This window comes from Salmo salar, chromosome ssa12, assembly GCF_905237065.1.
Source record: "Salmo salar chromosome ssa12, Ssal_v3.1, whole genome shotgun sequence".
NCBI lineage: Eukaryota > Metazoa > Chordata > Actinopteri > Salmoniformes > Salmonidae > Salmo > Salmo salar.
Window position 1 is genome coordinate 63982172 of NC_059453.1, and position 22783 is coordinate 64004954.

The following is a 22783-nucleotide window of genomic DNA, read 5'->3' on the forward strand; positions in this document are numbered from 1 at the left end:
ATGTGGAGGGCTCAGTATAGCTCCACATTGAGATTATTGGTTGACAGTAGGTGTTGGCGGGAGGTCCTGTATAAACACAAACTCACTTCCTTGACAACAGCTCTGCAAAGCGCAAAAAGTATGCTTGCTCTGACTTCTGCGGAGGCCGCATGCAGTAAATGCTGTATGGCCACTGAAGATGACAATTGACCATGTAGAGCCTTTTAGCGTGCAGTTCACAAAAAATTGGTTATTTTTGAATTACTCTTTTTACTGACTGAGAGTCACGACTCCTTCATTTTAAAGCCAGGCTCCATATGGATGGTGTGAAGCAATTGCGGAGCCTCCGGAGGCATGCATAGGCCAAATTGAGCTCTGTACAATGGGGAGGACTCTGTATAGCTCCGCATTGACATAATTGGTGGACACAAACTCACTTCCTTGACAACTTCCTTCACAACAGCTCTGCTCAGCGAAGCACAATAAATATAAATGCCCTGACTTAAAGCCAATGTATGCTTGACCCATTGTTTTTTTGCTCAGAAAACTTGGGGTGCCAAATATAACCACCCTCGTTTGCCTGTGGGCCACCAGTTGGGGAACCCTGTCCTATGGTGAACGACATGTGAGTGAGAGGCTCGTAGAATCATTACTCTTTTGAGTTTTCAGTTCATCGTTCGCCAGTAGGGGGGTCCTGCGTGCTCTGGGCATTACTGACTCAAATGAATGAAATTAGTCGAAAAGATCAGAGTCAGTAAAAAGAGCGGATCTTCCCATCACTAGTAGGACTATGACTAGATCTATTTTCAGATACATCTATGCCTAAACAAAACCAACCAACAAACCCACGTTTGATTGTAATAAGATTAGGTTTAATAAAATCAATACAGAATAATTACATTCCACTGATGAAGTGTCATCATGGATAGCCTCAATAAATTACACTGTTTACTAACATGTTATTCAAGTCAACATTACTAACTGATATTTCAATCAAGTAAGATTTAATGTTCCTAGGCTGTCATATTTAGATAAAGCTTGCATGAGAACATAGTCACTTTTATTTCAATTCCGGATGTGTTACGATCCCCCGTGCATCCCGCAAAGGCGGAGGTGTTGCTAACGTTTACGATAGCAAATTTCAATTTACAAAAAAAAAACAATGACGTTTTCGTCTTTTGAGCTTCTAGTCATGAAATCTATGCAGCCTACTCAATCACTTTTTATAGCTACTGTTTACAGGCCTCCTGGGCCATATGCAGCGTTCCTCACTGAGTTCCCTGAATTCCTATCGGACATTGTAGTCATAGCAGATAATATTCAAATTTATGGTGACTTTAATATTCACATGGAAAAGTCCACAGACCCACTCCAAAAGGCCTTCGGAGCCATTATCGACTCAGTGGGTTTTGTCCAACATGTCTCTGGACCTACTCACTGCCACAGTCATACTGTGGTGACGTGTGAAACTCCCAAACTTAAAATAAGGTGGACTTATGTCACACTATCAATGATGCATCTGTTTTGCAACAGCAGCAGACATAACAGAGGGGTTTACTACCAAGCAGGATCAATGAGTTAGCCAGCTAACTTCGTAAACAACCAGAAATAACTGTTGATTTTCTGATTCAACAAGACAGCTAAAGTTCTATGAGTTTTTGATTGTTGAGTCAATTAGACCATGCCAATTTCAAGCTTATCTTTCAACAAAATATAAAGTTATTTCAGAATATTTAGGCAAGTTGGCTGACTAACTCTTTGATCCTGCTTTGTATACCCCTCTGATGTAAAGATGAGACACCTTTGTCATTGTTTATGCAGCTGGGTGATACATAAGTGTGTGCAGTCGGTGTCATGAAAAAAGTCCATTACATCAACAATAAAAGGGGCAATCTGCAGTCGCTTCATCCATTTTTGGACTTCGGATTTAAATAAATGTACCCATTGATTCTTGAAGAATATAACTTATGACTCAAGAGCTTAGTTCAACTGTCGTACCCCATCAGAAGCCAAAATATAAGCTTGTTTCACTCCAATGTTTGTAAACAAAGTAAATGTAAACAAACACAATAGCCTAAAAACATGGTTAAAACTATAATGTGTATTTCATGGATGGTCAGTCCTTGCATCTATAGCTCTGTGTAGGAATTGAAGTGGTTACATTTCTCCAGCACTACCCCTCAGCTTTTACCCAAAACAGGGATGGAGAGGATGCTTTATTATCGTTTCAAATAATGATTGTCGCTTTAAAGAGAAACTGCCCCTAAAAAGCAACTTCTGCTTTTGAAAATGGCATATGTGGCATTGACATGTGTCCGAAACATTGATTATAGTGTCAAAATTGACTACAAAGTGTAAATTGGATCATTTGAGTCATTCAGTCTCGTCTGAAACTGAGATTTGCGAGATGATAGGAAACAATTGTATATCATGGAATGAAGGGTACCATAACAGTTTTCCATGTGTTGGATTTATTTTAATCCTGCCCTCATGTCCCCAGCACCCAAGTAATCATAAATTCAGAGAACAGCTGCACAGAACCCATTCGTAAAGCCCTCCGTCAATTTGGTTTGACATTTGCAGACTTGTTTACGTGCTGCTGTGCGTTTTGTTGCCAACCTTACTTTGCTACCTGCCAACTTTACAGTTTTTACTTTTTAATTACCGTTTATATTTTTAGTATTTCCCTCACTCAACTTTTTTCATTCAACTTTTTCACTCCGGACATTTTATCTGGACATGGTTCGTCAGGACTTCCAACAGCCGAAGCTAGTAGTAACATTCTAATTGCAGTCGTTGTACTCATAATATACAGGAGAACGATCACCTTACGGCGAGGATAGCTGTGCTGCAAGCCCAGCTTCAGACGCAATCGTTAGGCAAGTGTAATGTCAGTGTAGGAAAGGATGAAACAGCGTCTGTGCCACCAGTAAGTACAGATAGTAACGTTAGTATAAATCCCCTCGCAGGGTCCCCGCAGCCGGAATACTTTCTCATGGCTTCTGGAGGGAAATGCTGTAGGAATGTTCAACCGGTGTCGCTCATTCAGCCAACAGAAACTTTCAACCGGTTCTCCCCATTAAGCAGCGAGTCGGAGTCAGAGGCCGAGCCTTCTCTGGTCTCTACTCCTCCCGTTACGGGATCTGAGACGCCGAAGCTTCCCACCATTAGCTCTGACAAATTGAAAACCCTAGTCATTGGCGACTCCATTACCCGCAGTATTAGACTTAAAACGAATCATCCAGCGATCATACACTGTTTACCAGGGGGCAGGGCTACCGACGTTAAGGCTAATCTGAAGATGGTGCTGGCTAAAGCTAAAACTGGCGAGTGTAGAGAGTATAGAGATATTGTTATCCATGTCGGCACCAACGATGTTAGGATGAAACAGTCAGAGGTCACCAAGCGCAACATAGCTTCAGCCTGTAAATCAGCTAGAAAGATGTGTCGGCATCGAGTAATTGTCTCTGGTCCCCTTCCAGAGAGGGGGGTTGTGATGAGCTCTACAGCAGAGTCTCACAACTCAATCGCTGGTTGAAAACTGTTCTCTGCCCCTCCCAAAAGATAGAATTTGTAGATAATTGGCCCTCTTTATGGGACTCAACCACAAACAGAACCAAGCCTGGCCTGTTGAGGAGTGACGGACTCCATCCTAGCTGGAGGGGTGCTCTCATCTTATCTACGAACATAGACCGGGCTCTAACTCCCCTAGCTCCACAATGAAATAGGGTGCAGGCCAGGCAGCAGGCTGTTAGCCAGCCTGCCACCTTAGTGGAGTCTGCCACTGGCACAGTCAGAGACCGTGTCTGTGCCTCGACCTAGGTTGGGCAAAACCAAACATGGCGGTGTTCGCTTTAGCAATCCCACTAGAATAAAGACCTCCTCCATTCCTGCCATTATTGAAAGAGATCGTGATACCTCACATCTTAAAATAGGGCTACTTTATGTTAGATCCCTCACTTCAAAGGCAGTTATAGTCAATGAACTAATCACTGATCATACTCTTGATGTGATTGGCCTGACTGAAACATGGCTTAAGCCTGATGAATTTACTGTGTTAAATGAGGCCTCACCTCCTGGTTACACTAGTGACCATATCCCCCGTGCATCCCGCAAAGGCGGAGGTGTTGCTAACATTTACGATAGCAAATTTCAATTTACAAAAAAAAAAACAATGACGTTTTCGTCTTTTGAGCTTCTAGTCATGAAATCTATGCAGCCTACTCAATCACTTTTTATAGCTACTGTTTACAGGCCTCCTGGGCCATATGCAGCGTTCCTCACTGAGTTCCCTAGCAGATAATATTCACATTCATGGTGACTTTAATATTCACATGGAAAAGTCCACAGACCCACTCCAAAAGGCCTTCGGAGCCATCATCGACTCAGTGGGTTTTGTCCAACATGTCTCTGGACCTACTCACTGCCACAGTCATACTCTGGACCTAGTTTTGTCCCGTGGAATAAATGTTGTAGATCTTAATATTTTTCCTCATAATCCTGGACTATCGGACCACCATTTTATTACGTTTGCAGTCGCAACAAATAATCTGCTCAGACCCCAATCAAGGAGCATCAAAAGTCGTGCTATAAATTCTCAGACAATCCAAAGATTCCTTTATGCCCTTCCAGACTCCCTCTGCCTACCCAAGGACATCAGAGGACAAAAATCAGTTAACCACCTAACTGAGGAACTCAATTTAACCTTGCGCAATTCCCTAAATGCAGTTGCACCCCTAAAAACATTTGTCATAAGAAACTAGCTCCCTGGTATACAGAAAATACACGAGCTCTGAAGTAAGCTTCCAGAAAATTGGAACGGAAATGGCGCCACACCAAACTGGATGTCTTCCGACTTCCGACAGTACCGTGCAGTATCGAAGAGCCCTCACTGCTGCTCGATCATCCTATTTTTCCAACTTAATTGAGGAAAATAAGAACAATCCGAAGTTTCTTTTTGATACTGTCGCAAAGCTAACTAAAAAGCAGCATTCCCCTAGAGAGGATGGCTTTCACTTCAACAGTAATAAATTCATGAACTTCTTTGAGGAAAAGATCATGATCATTAGAAAGCAAATTACGGACTCCTCTTTAAATCTGCATATTCCTCCAAAGCTCCGTTGTCCTGAGTCTGCACAACTCTGCCAGGACCTAGGATCAAGGGAGACACTAAAGTGTTTTAGTACTATATCTCTTGACACAATGATGAAAATAATCATGGCCTCTAAAACTTTAAGCTGCATACTGGACCCTATTCCAACTAAACTACTGAAAGAGCTGCTTCCTGTGCTTGGCCCTCCTATGTTGAACACAATAAACGGCTCTCTATCCACCGGATGTGTACCAAACTCACTAAAAGTGGCAGTAATAAAGCCTCTCTTGAAAAAGCCAACTCTTGACCCAGAAAATATAAAAAACTATCGGTCTATATCGAATCTTCCATTCCTCTCCAAAACTTTAGAAAAAGCTGTTGCGCAGCAACTCACTGCCTTCCTGAAGACAAACAATGTATACGAAACGCTTCAGTCTGGTTTTAGACCCCATCATAGCACTGAGACTGCACTTGTGAAGGCGGTAAATGACCTTTTAATGGCGTCAGACCGAGGCTCTGCATCTGTCCTCGTGCTCCTAGATCTTAGTGCTGCTTTTGATACCATCGATCACCACATTCTTTTGGAGAGATTGGAAACCCAAATTGGTCTACACGGACAAGTTCTGGCCTGGTTTAGATCTCATCTGTCGGAAAGATATCAGTTTGTCTCTGTGAATGGTTTGTCCTCTGACAAATCAACTGTAAATTTCGGTGTTCCTCAAGGTTCTGTTTTAGGACCACTATTGTTTTCATTATATATTTTACCTCTTGGGGATGTCATTCGAAACATAATGTTAAATTTCACTGCTATACGGATGACACACAGCTGTAAATTTCAATGAAACATGGTGAGGCCCCAAAATTGCCCTCGCTAGAAGCCTGTGTTTCAGACATAAGGAAGTGGATGGCTGCAAACTTTCTACTTTTAAACTCGAGACAAAACAGAGATGCTTGTTCTAGGTCCCAAGAAACAAAGAGATCTTCTGTTGAATCTGACAATTCATCTTGATGGTTGTACAGTCGTCTCAAATAAAACTGTGAAGGACCTCGGCGTTACTCTGGACCCTGATCTCTCTTTTGAAGAACATATCAAGACTGTTTCAATGACAGCTTTTTTCCATCTACGTAACATTGCAAAAATCTTTCTGTCCAAAAATGATGCAGAAAAATTAATCCATGCTTTTGTTACTTCTAGGTTGGACTACTGCAATGCTCTACTTTCCGTCTACCCGGATAAAGCACTAAATAAACTTTAGTTAGTGCTAAATACGACTGCTAGAATCCTGACTAGAACCAAAAAATGTGATCATATTACTCCAGTGCTAGCCTCCCTACACTGGCTTCCTGTTAAGGCAATGGCTGATTTCAAGGTTTTACTGCTAACCTACAAAGCATTACATGGGCTTTCTCCTACCTATCTTTCTGATTTGGTCCTGCCGTACATACCTACACGTACGCTACGGTCACAAGATGCAGGCCTCCTAATTGTCCCTAGAATTTGTAAACAAACAGCTGGAGGCAGGGCTTTCTCCTATAGAGCTCCATTTTTACGGAATGGTCTGCCTACCCATGTAAGAGACGCAGACTCGGTCTCAACCTTTAAGTCTTTACTGAAGACTCATCTCTTCAGTAGGTCCTATGATTGAGTGTAGTCTGGCCCAGGAGTGTGAAGGTGAACGGAATGGCACTGGAGCAACGAACCGCCCTTGCTGTCTCTGCCTGGCCGGTTCCCCTCTCTCCACTGGGATTCTCTAGCCTCTAACCCTATTACAGGGGCTGAGTCACTGGCTTATTGGTGTTCTTCCATGCCATCCCTAGGAGGGGTGCGCCACTTGAGTGGGTTGAGTCACTGACGTGGTCTTCCTGTCTGGGTTGGCGCCCCCCCCTTGGGTTGTGCCGTGGTGGAGATCTTTGTGGGCTATACTCGGCCTTGTCTCAGGATAGTAAGTTGGTGGTTGAAGATATCCCTCTAGTGGTGTGGGGGCTGTGCTTTGGCAAAGTGGGTGGGGTAATATCCTGCCTGTTTGGCCCTGTCCGGGGGTATCATCGGATGGGGCCAGTGTCTCCTGACCCCTCCTGTCTCAGCCTCCAGTATTTATGCTGCAGTAGTTTATGTGTCGGGGGGCTAGGGTCAGTCTATTATATCTGGAGTATTTCTCCTGTCTTATCCGGTGTCCTGTGTGAATTTAATTATGCTCTCTATAATTCTCTCTCTCTATAATTCTCTCTCTCTCTCTCTCTCTCTCTCTCTCTCTCAGGACCTGAGCCCTAGGACCATGCCTCAGGACTACCTGGCATGATGACTCCTTGCTGTCCCCAGTCCACCTGGCCGTGCTGCTGCTCCAGTTTCAACTGTTCTGCCTGCGGCTATGGAACCCTGACCTGTTCACCTGTCCCAGACCTGCTGTTTTCAACTCTCTAGAGACAGCAGGAGCGGTAGAGATACTCTCAATGATCGGCTATGAAAAGCCAACTGACATTTACTCTTGAGATGCTGACTTGTTGCACCCTCGATGACTACTGTGATTATTATTATTTGACCATGCTGGTCATTTATGAACATTTGAACATCTTGGCCATGTTCTGTTATAATCTCCACCCGGCACAGCCAGAAGAGGACTGGCCACCCCTCATAGCCTGGTTCCTCTCTAGGTTTCTTCCTAGGTTTTGGCCTTTCTAGGGAGTTTTTCCTAGCCACCGTGCTTCTACACCTGCATTGCTTGCTGTTTGGGGTTTTAGGCTGGGTTTCTGTACAACACTTTGAGATATCAGCTGATGTAAGAAGGGCTATATAAATACTTTGATTTGATATCCCTATCGGGCTAGTTATTGACCATCAGTAAATTATTTATTTTTATTTTTTATTTCACCTTTATTTAATCAGGTAAGCCAGTTGAGAACAAGTTCTCATTTACAACTGCGACCTGGCCAAGATAAAGCAAAGCAGTGCGACAAACAACAACACAGAGTTACACGTGGGATAAACAAAAGTACAGTCAATAATACAATAGAAAAATCTATATATAATGTGTGCAAATGGAGTAAGGAGGTAAGGCAATAAATAGGCCATAGTAGCAAAGTAATTACTTTTTAGAAAATTAACACTTGAGTGACAGATGTGCAGATGATGATGTGCAAGTACAAATACTGGTGTGCAAAAGAGCAACAAAAAAAGTTAATAAAAACAATATGGGGATGAGGTAGGTAGTTGGATGGGCTATTTACAGATGGGCTGTGTACAGCTGCAGCGATCGGTAAGCTGCTCAGATAGCTGATGCTTAAAGTTAGTGAGGGAGATATAGGTCAGCAACTTTAGCGATTTTTGCAATTCGTTCGTCATTGGCAGCAATTACACAATGGCCATGGGACAATATTTTAAAAGGTCAATAGTTCCAGATTTCAAAGACTTAAAAACCTCCAACTATACATTTTACATTTTAGTCATTTAGCAGATGCTCTTATCCAGAGCGACTTACAGTAGTGAATACATACATACATACATTTCTTTTTTTTTTTTTTGTACTGGCCCCCCGTGGGAATCAAACCCACAACCCTGGCGTTGCACACACCATGCTGGCGTAGCAAACACCATGCTCCACCAACTGAGCCACAGGGAACTGAGCCATCTTACATTTTAGAAATGTATATACAAATATTGAAAGCGTTGAATGAGATATTAATATTTTCTCCAATTTACATTGTGCAATTTATTGACGGTCCCTAACTATCCTCAGATATAGGCTATCTAAAGTCAAACCAACTTTGCCACTGTCTCACACCAGCCGGCTGAAGCTAATTGGCGAAATTACATTTTAAAAAGGATGAAATGTTCCTAGTCCGTCATATTTATACAAACTTGCATGAGAATAGTCACTTTTATTTCAGTTCATGATGTGATACGATCATGGTAATGTGTGAAACACCCAAACTTAAAATGAGGTAGACTGACGTCACTATCAATGTTGCATCTGTTTTGAAATGGCAGCACACATACCAGAGGGTTATACTGCAGTCATGGCCAAATGTTTTGAGAATGACACAAATATACATTTTCACAAATTTTGCTGCTTCAGTGTCTTTAGATATTTTTGTCAGATGTTACTATGGAATACTGAAGTATAATTACAAGCATTTCATACGTGTCAAAGGCTTTTATTGACAATTACATGAAGTTGATGCAAAGAGTCAATATTTGCAGTGTTGACCCTTCTTTTTCAAGACCTCTGCAATCTGCCCTGGCATGCTGTCAATTAACTTCTGGGCCACATCCTGACTGATGGAAGCCCATTCTTGCATAACCAATGCTTGGAGTTTGTCAGAATTTGTGGGTTTTTGTTTGTCCACCCACCTCTCAAGGATTGACCACAAGTTCTCAATGGGATTAAGGTCTGGGGAGTTTCCTGGCCATGGACCCAAAATATCAATGTTTTGTTCCCTGAGCCACTTAGTTATCACTTTGCCTTATGGCAAGGTGCTCCATTATGCTGGAAAAGGCATTGTTCGTCACCAAACTGTTCCTGGATGGTTGGGAGAAGTTGCTCTCGGAGGATGTGTTGGTACCATTCTTTATTCAGGGCTGTGTTCTAAGGCAAAATTGTGAGTGAGCCCACTCCCTTGGCTGAGAAGCAACCCCACACATGAATGGTCTCAGGATGCTTTACTGTTGGCATAACACAGGGCTGATGGTAGCGCTCACCTTGTCTTCTCCGGACAAGCTTTTTTCCAGATGCCCCAAACAATCGGAAAGGGGATTCATCAGAGAAAATGACTTTACCCCAGTCCTCAGCAGTCCAATACCTGTACCTTTTGCAGAATACCAGTCTGTCCTTGATGTTTCTCCTGGAGAGAAGTGGCTTCTTTGCTGCCCTTCTTGACACCAGGCCATCCTCCAAAAGTCTTCACCTCACTGTGTGTGCAGATGTACTCACACCTGCCTGCTGCCATTCCCGAGCAAGCTCTGTACTGGTGGTGCCCCGATCCCGCAGCTGAATCAACTTTAGGAGACGGTCCTGGCGCTTGCTGGACTTTCTTGGGCACCCTGAAGCCTTCTTCACAACAATTGAACCGCTCTCCTTGAAGTTCTTGATGATCCGATAAATGGTTGATTTAGGTGCAATCTTACTGGCAGCAATATCCTTGCCTGTGAAGCCCTTTTTGGGCAAAGCAATGATGACGGCACGTGTTTCCTTGCAGGTAACCATGATTGACAGAGAAAGAACAATGATTCCAAACACCACCCTCCTTTTGAAACTTCCAGTCTGTTATTCGAACTCAATCAGCATACCAGAGTGATCTCCAGCCTTGTCCTCATCAATACTCACACCTGTGTTAACGAGAGAATCACTGACATGTCAGCTGGTCCTTTTGTGGCAGGGCTGAAATGCATTTTATTTAGGATTCAGTTTATTTGCATGGCAAAGAGGGACTTTGCAAGTAATTGCAATTCATCAGATACTCTTCATAATATTCTGTAGTATATGCAAATTGTCATCATACAAACTGAGGCAGCAGACTGAAAATTAATATTTGTGTCATTCTCAAAACTTTTGGCCACGACTGTACAAAGCAGGATGAATAAGTTAGCCAGCTAACTTCAATAAACAACCAGAAATAACTGTTGATTTCCTGATTCAACACGAAAGCTATGTTGTTGATTGTTGAGTCAATTAGACCATGCCAATTTCAAGCTTATCTTTCAAAAAAATCTAAAGTTATTTCAGAATATTTAGGCAAATTGGCTAACTAACCCCTCTGATGTAAGGATGAGACACTGTTGTCATTGTTTATGCAGCTGGGTGATGCATGAGTGTGTGCAGACTTGTGTCATGAAAAAAGTCCATTACATCAACATTAAAGGGGCAATCTGCAGTAGCTTCATCCATTTTAGGAGGACTTCTGAATAAAATAAATGTCCCCCTTGATTCTTGAAGAATCTCTTTGGGCTAACTCTTCCCACTTGCAAACCACAACCCGAAAACAACTGACATTTGACTTCAGTCATGGCCGTTAACATTTCTTAATGAAACAAATATAAAATGTGGCCAAATTAGGAAGTGCAGTCACCCTTTAATGCATGTTTGGAAACAAGTTTTATTTACCATAAAGTCTCATGGTACAGAACCTGCCAACAAGTCATCAATGGAGTGGAGAGGTGTGGTCATTTGAACTGATTCCCTCAACAACACAATAGGTGTATAAATCAATAGTCTTGCTTACCTACAGTAGCTAAAAGAACCATGGATGATTAATGACTTGCATTTATATAACTGGCACTCAGGTGTAGCAAGACAACTTTTTATAAAGCTGGGGTTTAACATGAAAAGGAAACTGGTTGTAATAAGCAGGCAGTCAACTTTCTTTCACTTTACCGAAACCTTGTCTGTCTATAACAACACAGTAAAACTTAGGAAAGGTTTCCCTATGAGACACTCACTTTTGGACCTTCAACAAATAAACAGCAAAATAGATTAATCAAATAAATAATGGCAAAAGGTAATTTCTATGCCATTTCTAAAGTATATTCTGTATAGGTGGGGCTTAACTCGGTCACTTAACCTCATTTTCCCTTTCCTCTGCTGGTTTTTCCTTCCCTGGTTGCTCTTCTAGGGGTTCCCTGACATCTTCTGGGGTTTGGCCAAAGATCCCTGCTGTGCGCTTGAGAAGGAACACCCCTGCGTGTAGGCCCCCTACGTTGACCCAGACAGTGTGGTGCTTCCGCCAGAGTCCTCCCATCCTCGATATGGCCTGAGGGAGACAGATGCACCCGGTCACAAGACACTCATGGTACAAAATCATTCAAGTTGACACACCACAGTATTGCTTGAAGAAATGCCATCTGGCCAAGGGACCACCTATTTATTTTTTTAATTTCACCTTTATTTAACCAGGTAGGCCAGTTGAGAACAAGTTCTCATTTACAACTGCGACCTGGCCAAGATAAAGCAAAGCAGTGCGACAAAAACAACACAGAGTTACACATGGGATAAACAAACGTACAGTCAATAACACAATAGAAAAATCTGTATACAGTGTGTGCAAATGAAGTAAGGAGGTAAGGCAATAAATAGGCCATAGTGGCAAAGTCATTACAATTTAGCAATTGACACTGGAGTGAGATGTGCAGATGAGGATGTGCAAGTATAAATACTGGTGTGCAAAAGAGCAGAAAAAAAATAGTTGGATGGGATATTTACAGATGGGGTGTGTACAGCTGCAGCGATCGGTAAGCTGCTCTGACAGCTGATGTTTAAAGTTAGTGAGTGAGATATGTCTTCAACTTCAGCGATTTTTTTCAATTAGTTCCAGTCATTGGCAGCAGAGAACTGTAAGGAAAGGCGGCCAAAGGAGGTGTTGGCTTTGGGGACGACCAGTGGAAATATACCTGCTGGAGCACGTGCTATGGGTGGGTGTTGCTATGGTGACCAGAGAGCTGAGATAAAGCGGAGCTTTACCTAGCAAAGACTTATGACCTGGAGCCAGTGGGTTTGGCGACAAATATGTAGTGAGGACCAGCCAATGGGAGCATACAGGTCGCAGTGGTGGGTAGTATATGGGGCTTTGGTGACAAAACGGATAGCACTGTGATAGACTACATCCAATTTGCTGAGTAGAGTGTTGGAGGCTATTTTGTAAATGACATTGCCGAAGTCAAGGATCAGCAGGATAGTCAGTTTTATGAGGGTATGTTTGGCAGCATGAGTGAAGGAGGCTTTGTTGCGAAATAGGAAGCCGATTCTAGATTTCATTTTGGATTGGAGATGCTTAATATGAGTCTGAAAGGAGAGTTTACACTCTAGCCAGTCACCTAGGTGTTTATAGTTGTCCACATATTCTTAGTCAGAACCGTCCATAGTAGTGAAGCTAGTCAGGCAGGCAGGTGCAGGCAGTGATCGGTTGAAGAGCATGCATTTAGTTTTACTAGCATTTAAGAGCAGTTGGAGGCCACGAAAGGAGTGTTGTACGGCATTGAAGCTCGTTTGGAGGTTTGTTAACACCGTGTCCAAAGAAGGGCCAGATGTATATAGAATGGTGTCGTCTGCGTAAAGGTGGATTAGAGAATCACCATCAGCAAGAGCAACATCATTGATATATACAAAGAAGAGAGACGGCCCGAGAATTGAACCCTGTGGCACCCCCATAGAGACTGCCAGAGGTCCGGACAATAGGCCCTCCGATTTGACACACTGAACTCTGAGAAGTAGTTAGTGAACCAGGCGAGGCAGTCATTAGAGAAACCAAGGCTGTTGAGTCTGCCGATAAGAATAGCGATTGACAAAGTCGAAAGCCTTGGCCAGGTCGATGAAGACAGCTGCACTGTACTGTCTTTTATCGATGGAAACAGAGTCCATACCATACACTAACAATAGATGTTTGTTTGTTCACACAGATATTGGTGTGGACGAATTTAATTCAATAAGACACCACAACCTCCTCAACTACTCATTCTCTGGTTATCCTGGAATTTCCTGTTGATGACCGAGCCTTAAGGTCCAGACAGGTTAGGACACTCCATCTACCACAGATTACATAGTCTTAATGTATGTGTGGTACATTACCTTTTGAAAGCATTTCTTATCCTGGGTCAGGATGACAGCTTTCCCTGAGCCTGGTCTGGACACCCGGGCCATCTCTCTCAGACAGGGTGGGTACAGGTCCCAGTTATTCTTCCTGGAGCCCATTCTATAACAAAACCACACAATGTACACCTCAGCCACGTAAACAATACCAATACATTCCATACAGAAATTAGCAATATCTAGGAGGTTTAGTCAATGTTGAGTGTAGGTCCTAATTGAAACAGTACTGTGGTTCCTACCTCTTCCCAAAGGGCATGTCAGTGATGATGATGTCCACTGAGCTGGTTCTCATGGGTAGATGGCACAGGTCCCACTGCACTGTGTCTATGGGCAACCCTGGCGTACTGCAGGGTTGGGGAGTAAATGGAGTAAACACAACTAACGAGCAAATGGGTCTCATCACTTTGTCTTGCATTTCTTCTTCAAAATCTGACTTTGAGGGGTGACTAATTCACATAAAGTAACTTGTGTATGGTTTGATTTGTTGTGTCTCACCTGCTCTTGTCTAGTCTCTTCTTCTGGATGTGACAGATGTTGTTGACTGTGCGGCTCACTGCCATGTCATTGTTGTCTCCGGCCAGGTAGAATGCCTGCTGCCATTCAATGGCTCCCTGATCGAAACAATCAATTACTCAGTAGGCTATACTATCTGATTACTACTTCATGGAAGGCAAAGTCAGTTACCATAGTCATATTTTCTCTTTTTAATAACAGTATATTGTGATTCTCCTTCTTACCTCTAAAGGTATTGCTCCAGTTCCACACATGGGATCAAGTATAACATCAGATGCCTGAGGCTTAGAGAGTCTGTCCAATGAAAGAGACACAAATATCACAGTTGTCATTTGATTTTCACAAATTTGAATCAATTAGAAGAAGAAACATACTTTACATGAAGCACTACAATTGCTGTATGTGTTGTGTATATCAAAATAGGTTGCATCAAGAAATCACAGAACGGGGTTCTTTTATCACAATCCGTATTTCACCCATGTATTATCAAAGTGCAGGCATGAGGTAGAGAGAGCTTTCCGTTTAGCTTGACTGTACTGAGTGTGAATGGAGGGAGAGTAGGAGACCTGAGCATGCCATAGCACAGGGTGGAGCGCAGCGTGGTGGGTCCAAAGTGGGTGATGTTTCTTCTGTGGAGACTCTCCTCTGTCAGGGCAATGCCAATCACCACCTCAACGTTATGTATGTTCAGAAGGACCTGCCAACACACACACGCACACAGTGAAATCATAATGGAAACACACTCATTTCATTTCACATTATGTGACCCCACCTATTTATTTAAAGGGATAATATTTACTCTCAGAACTGTTATTCCTACCCTGTTTGTTTTCTTTGTAACGTAATCAATTAAGTTGTCTCTCGCAGCCTGGCTAGAGCAGAGGAATTCAGTGGGTGCCAGTCCCGTTGGAACAGGATGCAATGTTATGTTATTTTTACCTCGATATCAAACTTGGTCATGTCTGCTTTCCACAGGAAGAAGTCTTGCACGGCACCACCAAAGTCCCTGGCGGCCTCGTTGGAGGAGAAGCTGTGCTTGTCTCCTGCTCGGCTGCACGTCACACGAAACTTCAGGACCTTTGGCACGGGCTCCTGTCCTTCCACCTCCTGCTGCTCACCCAGGGGGCTGTTCTCCAGGTCAGGTGACCCGGCCTCCCCCACCCCTTGGCCTGTAGTAGGTGCCTGAGGCTCCAGCTGCAGCTTCTCTATCTCTGCGGTGACAGTCTCCATGGTGTCCGTCTCCACATCGTCTTTGTTGGCTTTGCCTCTATCTCTGAAATTTCTGCCTCTCCGTCCCTTCCCCTTGGGACCTTGGGGCCGTCTATGGGGTCCCCTCTTCTTCTTCAGAGAGGTGTTCAGTTTCCAGACCTTTAGTGCGTTGGTCCATGGCAGCTTGGAGGCCAGCTTCTGCAAGTCCTCCAATGTCTCCTCCTGTTGGACAGAATGGGTAGTGTTTCTATCAAATACCCTAAGAGGGAGAAGCATGGTATAAAGTGTAGGGGACTTGTCTTTTATTACCAACATGAATGTTTATAATTGAAATGAATGTGTAGGGGCTGTATGAATTCAGGTTGGCTGTGCTGTAATGAAAAGAGACATACCTTTGAGTCTTTAAACTGATAGTTGTCATACTCTTCAACCACAACAAACAGGTTGTCCACAGACCTCAGATGATGGACCTAGAAAGAGGCGGCACAGGTAAAAAAGCTAGGTTCTATTTTGAATTTACTCAATGGTACTGTAACAGCCAGGTGAACAAACCATTATGAATGTGTGCAAAATTAATCAAAGGTTTGATGCATTGTATTTTGGCAAATCTGACCACAATTCTATCCTCCTGATTCCTGCTTACAAGCAAAAACTTAAGCAGGAAGCACCAGTGACTCGCTCAATATGGAAGCGGTCAGATGACGTGGATGCTACACTACAGGACTGTTTTGCTAGCACAGACTGGAATATGTTCCGGGATTCATTCAATGGCATTGAGGAATAAAAATATGTCCTTCTGCCCCTGAACAAGGCAGTTAACCCACTGTTCCTAGGCCGTCATTGTAAATAAGAATTTGTTCTTATCTGACTTGCCTAGTTAAATAATATATATATATTTTTTTTAAATACACCACATAAGTCATCGGCTTCATCAATAAGTGCATCGATGACGTCGTCCCCACAGTGACTGTACGTACATATCCCAACCAGAAACCATGGATTACAGGCAACATCCGCATCGAGCTAAAGGCTAGAGCTGCCGCTTTCAAGGAGCGGGAGACTAATCCGGACGCTTATAAGAAATCCAACTATGCCCTCAGACAAACCATCAAACAAGCAAAGCGACAATACAGGATTATGATTGAATCCTACTACACCGGCTCTGACGCTCGTCAGATGTGGCAGGTCTTGAAAACTATTACGGACTACAAAGGGAGACCCAGACATGAACTGCCCAGTGACACGAGCCTACCAGATGAGCTAAATGCCCTTTATGCTCGCTTCGAGGCAAGCAACACTGAAGCATGCACGAGAGCACCAGCTGTTCTGGGTGACTGTGTGCTAACGCTCTCGGTAGCCGATGTGAACAAAACCTTTAAAACAGGTCAACATTCACAAAGCCACTGAGTCAGATGGATTACCAGGGCATGTACACAAAGCATGCGTGTACCAACGCAAGTGTCTTCAATTATATTTTTAACCTTTCCCTGACCGAGTCTGTAATACCTACATGTTTCAAGCAGACCACCATAGTGCCTGTGCCCAAGGAAGCGAATGTAACCTGCCTAAATGATTACCGCCCCGTGGCACTCACGTCGGTAGCCATGAAGTGCTGTGAAAGGCTGGTCATGGCTCACATCAACAGCATCCTCCCGGACACCCTAGACCCACTCCAATTCGCATACCGCCCCAACAGATCCACAGATGACGCAGTCTCAAATCGCACTCCACACCGCTCTTTCTCACCTGGACAAAATGAACACCTATGTGAGAATTCTGTTTATCAACTACAGCTCAGCGTTCAACACCATAGTTCCCACGAAGCTTATCACTAAGCTAAGGACTTTGGGACTAAACACATCCCTCTGCAACTGGATCCTGGACTTCCTGACAGGCCTCCCCCAGGTGGTAAGAGTAGGCAACAATACGTCTGCCACGCTGATCCTTAACACTGGGGCCTCTCAGGGGTGTGTACTTAGTCCCCTCCTGCATTCCCTGTTCACCCACGACTGCGTGGCCAAATACGACTCCAACACCATCAATAAGTTTGCTGATGACAACAGTGGTAGGCCTGATTTCCGACAACGATGAGATGGCCTATATGGAGGAGGTCAGAGAACTGGCAGTGTGGTGCCAGGACAACAACCTCTCCCTCAATGTGAGCAAGACAAAGGAGCTGATTGTGGACTACAGGAAATGTTTTCTTCTTGAACTGCACTGTTGGTTAAGGGCTTGTAAGTAAGCATTTCACGGTAAAGGCTACACTTGTTGTATTCGGCGCATGTGGAAAATAAAGTTTGATTTGATGCGCACACAAAGAATAATAGGCTTTTTATCAAGCATTTAAACTAGGCTTAAATAGCATCTGTTTCATCATATTCACAACACTCTTGTAATAGTCATATTAAAGTAGCCAAAAAAAGGTGGTTTTGCAATACTCGTAAATCAAGATGAAAGGATATTGGCTAATTCTGCAGTTACAGTAATAGGAAATGTAGGCTGGGTCGTTCCACTGATAGAGTGCTTTTCGGGAATTGTAATTTGGTAAAAGAAAACTAATTATTTCACCTAATTTTAACATTCTGTCATAAAGTACACATGTTCAACTTTATAAAAAACATGTTTTCCCATCTCAAGAGGTTAAATTAAGAAAAATTACAATTAGTGCCAATTAAAGTAACAGATTTGACGTAATATGATTGAAATGATCATAACTCCCCTTGTGACAGGGGAAATGGAAGCTTGCTGTGTGCAACAGGGAGGGGCAATTGAATGCAAGCTTCACGTTTTATATATATATATATATATATTTTACATTTCTAGCCTATCTATCTATGGGTAACGGGGTTGACGTGTTATGCTCAACCCACTCAGTTTCCCTCCACAAAATGGCCAAAAAGAGCAGAACCAGCTCATTTGCATGTTTCTTAAAAAAAAAGGAATAGTTTCACCATATTAAAACGAGAGTTCAGTTCACATAACAGGGTTGACCTTAAAACGTATTTACTAATCACGCGAAATAAATAATCTTCAGAAATGACTTTGTTGTTTTGACAGCAGGCATACCCTGGTGTGACAACAGGTCTCCACAGGGTAAGCCTACACAAAGCACAGCCCTTATTTTTAAGTGTTCTAAAATCCCCTATGGGGAAAAATGATGGGAACCATTTTCTTGTATGACCGCTGGGTTTTATGGGTATTATGACTCATATTGTGGTACTCTATACCTTCCATGACTAATTAAAATCACACATTTCTTTAACTTGAGGTTTGGGTGGCAAACCCCTTTTCTTGGGAACCCAAGTAGGAAATGGTTATGTTACGTCTACAATCTAGAAAAATGACTAATCTCGCAGTGTTTGTGATGATACCCTGATGAAGACAGCTTCGCTGTCGAAACGTTGGTTATTAAATTTTAGCATCTGAGCTCTTAGAGTGTGCGGCTTTCCTTTATTTTCTTATGTTACGTCTACACCTATTCTATCTGTCGGCAAAGCCAATGGCATCATACCTGTGAGAGCTTATCTGTGGTTATTTGGAAGTATATTCGACCGCGGTCCTTGCTTATTGTTGCATCAGCCCCAATCTTCTCCTGGACTTCCTCTGCAGCAGTGTTTTCAAACCCTGTGGGGACTGTTGCTCCAATGGTGACCGTAATGACCTCACAGTCTGTCTCCCCATCACTGGCAGACTGGCTGCTTGTTTCCACACCCACCGCCAGGGGGCACTGCTGCCCCTCACTGTCTTGTGAGGACATGGTACTTACTGTAAGCTGCCAATCACTGAATAAATAATGCACTTTGATGTTCCCAGTGACTACAAGAAGCAGGAATGTACCTGGAGAAGATATATAGAAACACCATTGTACACATATAGTGCAAATCACCACGGGGTTACTGTAGGCCAAATCAATAAAAAAAACGAACTCTTCTCACAGCTTGATTGAAATATTTTCTCAGCAAGCACATTTCAAATATCTGCTATTATGGCTAGCTAGCTACTTTGCCGAAGCTACTCTTGTGTCAAAACATCTGGCAACATCTATCAGCATTCCTTTTAATCAAATGGTTGTTTGATGAAACCTACCGGTGTTTTGCTGTTTAAAAGCTCAGTTCATTGCTTGTTCACTGCACTCTCATGCTTCCTCAAACAACTGCAAACGGAAACCCATGTGGGCAACAGAAGTACTTCCGGGTTACAGCAACGAAAATAAAAAGTTCCGCGTTTCATATTCCTTTCTGATTTAACACTTAGTTGTGGATTCATACAAATAGGTCAGTAGATAAACGTATTTTCGTTGACGTGTTATTATTATATTATCATGGATAAAGTTGCTTAGCGAACATTATATAGCTTTATCTACTAGCTTGTATAGCAGCTGGTGGCAAAAAGGTACATTTCCGGTAAATTTCCATGAAAATTTTCAACGGACTGTTTGTAATGTTGGGAATTTTAAAAGCACTTCTGTATTTTTAATGTGGAGAAACACGGTCCTCTTTTTGAAAGGAGCCATTCTTTATACTTCAGCATTACATATATTATATTTGCTACATCAGGACAGGATACCATTGTTAACGATATCCTCCCTAGTGAGTAAGGTAAGATTATGGTTTTGATTGATCATCTTGTTCTTTAAATAGCTACACACTTACCTATTTCCACACAAGCTAAAACATATGTATATAAAAACATTTCAAGCCCAATAGGCTAATCATACTTCCAACTTATTGTTTTATTTATTTCCCAGTGTGTACTGTAGGCTACCTTTAACATTTCATGTTGTTTCATGCTGTTATGTGTTGGCTAATTTAAACATTCCCACTTTATTTCTATAGGGGGAAGAATGCCACGTTTAGTATCAGATGTGTGGAAGCATTTCACCCCAGCCATTAATGACGATGGGAAGACTATGTACATGTGCAACTACTGTACAAAGCAGTATGTAAAGAATGCCACAAAGTTGCAGGTGCATTTAACCAAATGCAAAAATGCAACATTATATCAAAGCGCACAAGAACCATTGTTCTGCCATACAATGGAAGACCATAGTCAGAAGAATGCCGATGAGTGCCTGGCTCGAGCTATATATGCCACAGGCTCACCCCTCATGCTCAGTGAGAATGTGTACTGGAAGAGATGTTTCAATGTTATTTGCCCTGGATACTCTCCTCCGAACAGAGATGCTCTGTCTACTCATTTACTTGAAGCTGAGTTCAACAGAGTGCAAGGAAAGGTGAAGGAAACAATAGAGAAGGCAGACAGTGTTGCTGTTGTCTCCGAAGGGTGGTCAAATGTACAAGGTGATGGCATCATAAACTACATAGTCTCTACTCCTCTACCATTGGTTTTCAAGACAACAGACAAAAAGGACAACACACACACGAGCACGCACATTGCTGATGAGCTGAAGGCTGTAATCAATGACGTTGGACCACAGAAGGTGTTTGCTGTTGTTACTGATAGTGCCGCAAACATGAAGTTTGCCTGGGCACAAGTGGAAGAGGCCTACCCTCACATTACACCTATTGGGTGCATGGTTCATGGGCTTAACCTACTCATCAAGGACATCATGAGTTTGCAAACAATGGAAACGCTATACAAGACAGCCAAGCAAGTTGTACAGGATGTCAGGAGCAAAGAGGAAGTGTCAGTAACCTACAGCAATAAAAATACAAAGAAAAATAACTCCACACTGAAGCTGACTTGCAACATTAGATGGGCTGGGGTTGTCACTATGTACAGCAGCCTTCTGAAAGACAAGGAGTCTCTGCAAGAAATGGCAAGATCACAGTCTGTGGAAATTGAAATCTCCATCAGGAAAATACTGCTTGATGATGTGTTTTGGGAGAGAGTGGTTCGCAATCTTACGCTACTCTCACCGATCACATTTGCCATTGATCAGATTGAAGGAGAGGATGCTGTCTTGTCAGATGTTCTTAGGCTTTTTGCTGATTTAAAAGACAAAATCAGCACAGCCCTCCCTTCAGCCTTGCTACTCAACACAGAGGAGACGGCAGTTGTTCGATTTGTGGAGCTGTGTGGAGAGTTTTGTATCAAGCCAATTCACGCAGCAGCATACATGCTGGATCCAAAGCATATTGGGAAACAAATACTTTCTGGAGAACAGATCAACAGCGCATACTATGTGATTTCTACCCTCTCACACCACCTCAATCTTGATGAGGGCAAAGTTCTGGCAAGTCTGGCAAAGTTTTCTACAAAGCAAGGCCTTTGGAATGGGGATGGGATATGGCAATCATGCCAGCACATTTCTCCCTACACCTGGTGGAAGGGTCTCTGTGCATCTGAGGCCCTGTCACCCATCGCCTCTGTGATCCTTCAGATCCCACCAACAGCAGCAGCTTCTTTGCGCCTCAGAGCATTCTTTGGGAAAACCAAAACAAAGGTGGGCAACAGTCTAACAAACAACAGAGTGGAGAAATTGGTGGCTATTAGGGCGAACCTTAACCTTTTTGAGCCAGGAACAGAACTAGGGTCCAGCACACAGCTTCAGAGTGACACAAAGGAGGAAATGGACATTAAATCAGAGTCTGAGTGAACAACTAAGGATGAAAAGGGACAAAATAGGAACAATGAGTTTAATACGTGGACAGGTAATAAAAAATGAAAAAATGAGATGCCTTTTTTTGGGGGGGGGTTCAGGTGCACATGGGAAATCATTTCAAATTGATAGTTTTGTTAATGTTTTTTGGATGGATAATTTGAGCAATGTTACAAAGTAGGCTACAAGTACAATGTTAGGCTACTGTTGGATTCTAGCTTGAAATGTACTTATTCATGTTACCATACCAGAACTTATTGATTACTTTACATGTATAAGGAATGTATATGTTAGGGTCAATGAAGGGTACAGAGGAACTTTGTGTGTGGAAAGTTACAGAGTGATATGGAAAGTTACTGTGTGAGAAAAGGGGAAGTGCAGAAAGTTGATATTCTGTTCAAATATGTTATTATTTAATATGAATGTTCCTAAGGAGGGAGGCAAAGGGCAACTGTAGTCTACTTTTAGTACCTGATAAGGCAGGCCAGTTGCTGCGGAACCAGGACCATGAGGGATGTGGAACTCAACTCGAGATATGGTCAACAGTTGAAGAGAAAAGACACTGCTGGGAGGGGGGCCACAGAGGCCCACCATGAAGGCCATCTGAACACAGTCCTATCTCATGCACACATATTTCCATGCCCATGAGGGTCCTAGACTTAGGCAGGGCCATGACAATACCAGTAAGAGGAACCTACTATGTTTCTGCCTAACAGACACTACTTTTCTATCTTAGACATGCAAGGAGATGACTCTGCCTAGTTGGAAGGTATAAAGATGTGCTTGTGTGACTTGTAAGTTGTCTTTGCAGCTAAATGACCCAGTGGGGGAATAAACTTGGTTTGAGCTTTT

General features: G+C 42.9%; 2 protein-coding genes across 3 annotated transcripts; one reads left to right on the forward strand and one right to left on the reverse strand.

The window, feature by feature from the left end:
* Positions 1–11143: 11143 nt before the first annotated feature.
* Positions 11144–19513, reverse strand: thumpd3 (THUMP domain containing 3). Its single transcript, NM_001141650.1, is given in 10 exon segments — positions 11144–11815; positions 13627–13750; positions 13887–13991; positions 14143–14258; positions 14385–14454; positions 14727–14857; positions 15100–15591; positions 15762–15839; positions 18881–19206; positions 19456–19513. Coding segments are annotated over 9 exon segments (1560 nt in total). The 5' UTR covers positions 19127–19206; positions 19456–19513; the 3' UTR covers positions 11144–11617.
* Positions 19514–19541: 28 nt separating this feature from the next.
* LOC106565584 (uncharacterized) lies at positions 19542–22783 on the forward strand. 2 transcript variants are annotated; one of them, XM_014132868.2, is made up of 2 exons: positions 19542–19643; positions 20205–22783. In XM_014132868.2, the coding sequence occupies exon 2, from the start codon at positions 20213–20215 to the stop codon at positions 21926–21928; it is 1716 nt and encodes a 571-aa protein (XP_013988343.1). In that variant the 5' UTR covers positions 19542–19643; positions 20205–20212; the 3' UTR covers positions 21929–22783. The 2 variants fall into 2 exon arrangements, with proteins under 2 accessions (XP_013988343.1, XP_013988342.1); XM_014132867.2 differs by having other exon boundaries at positions 19577–19967.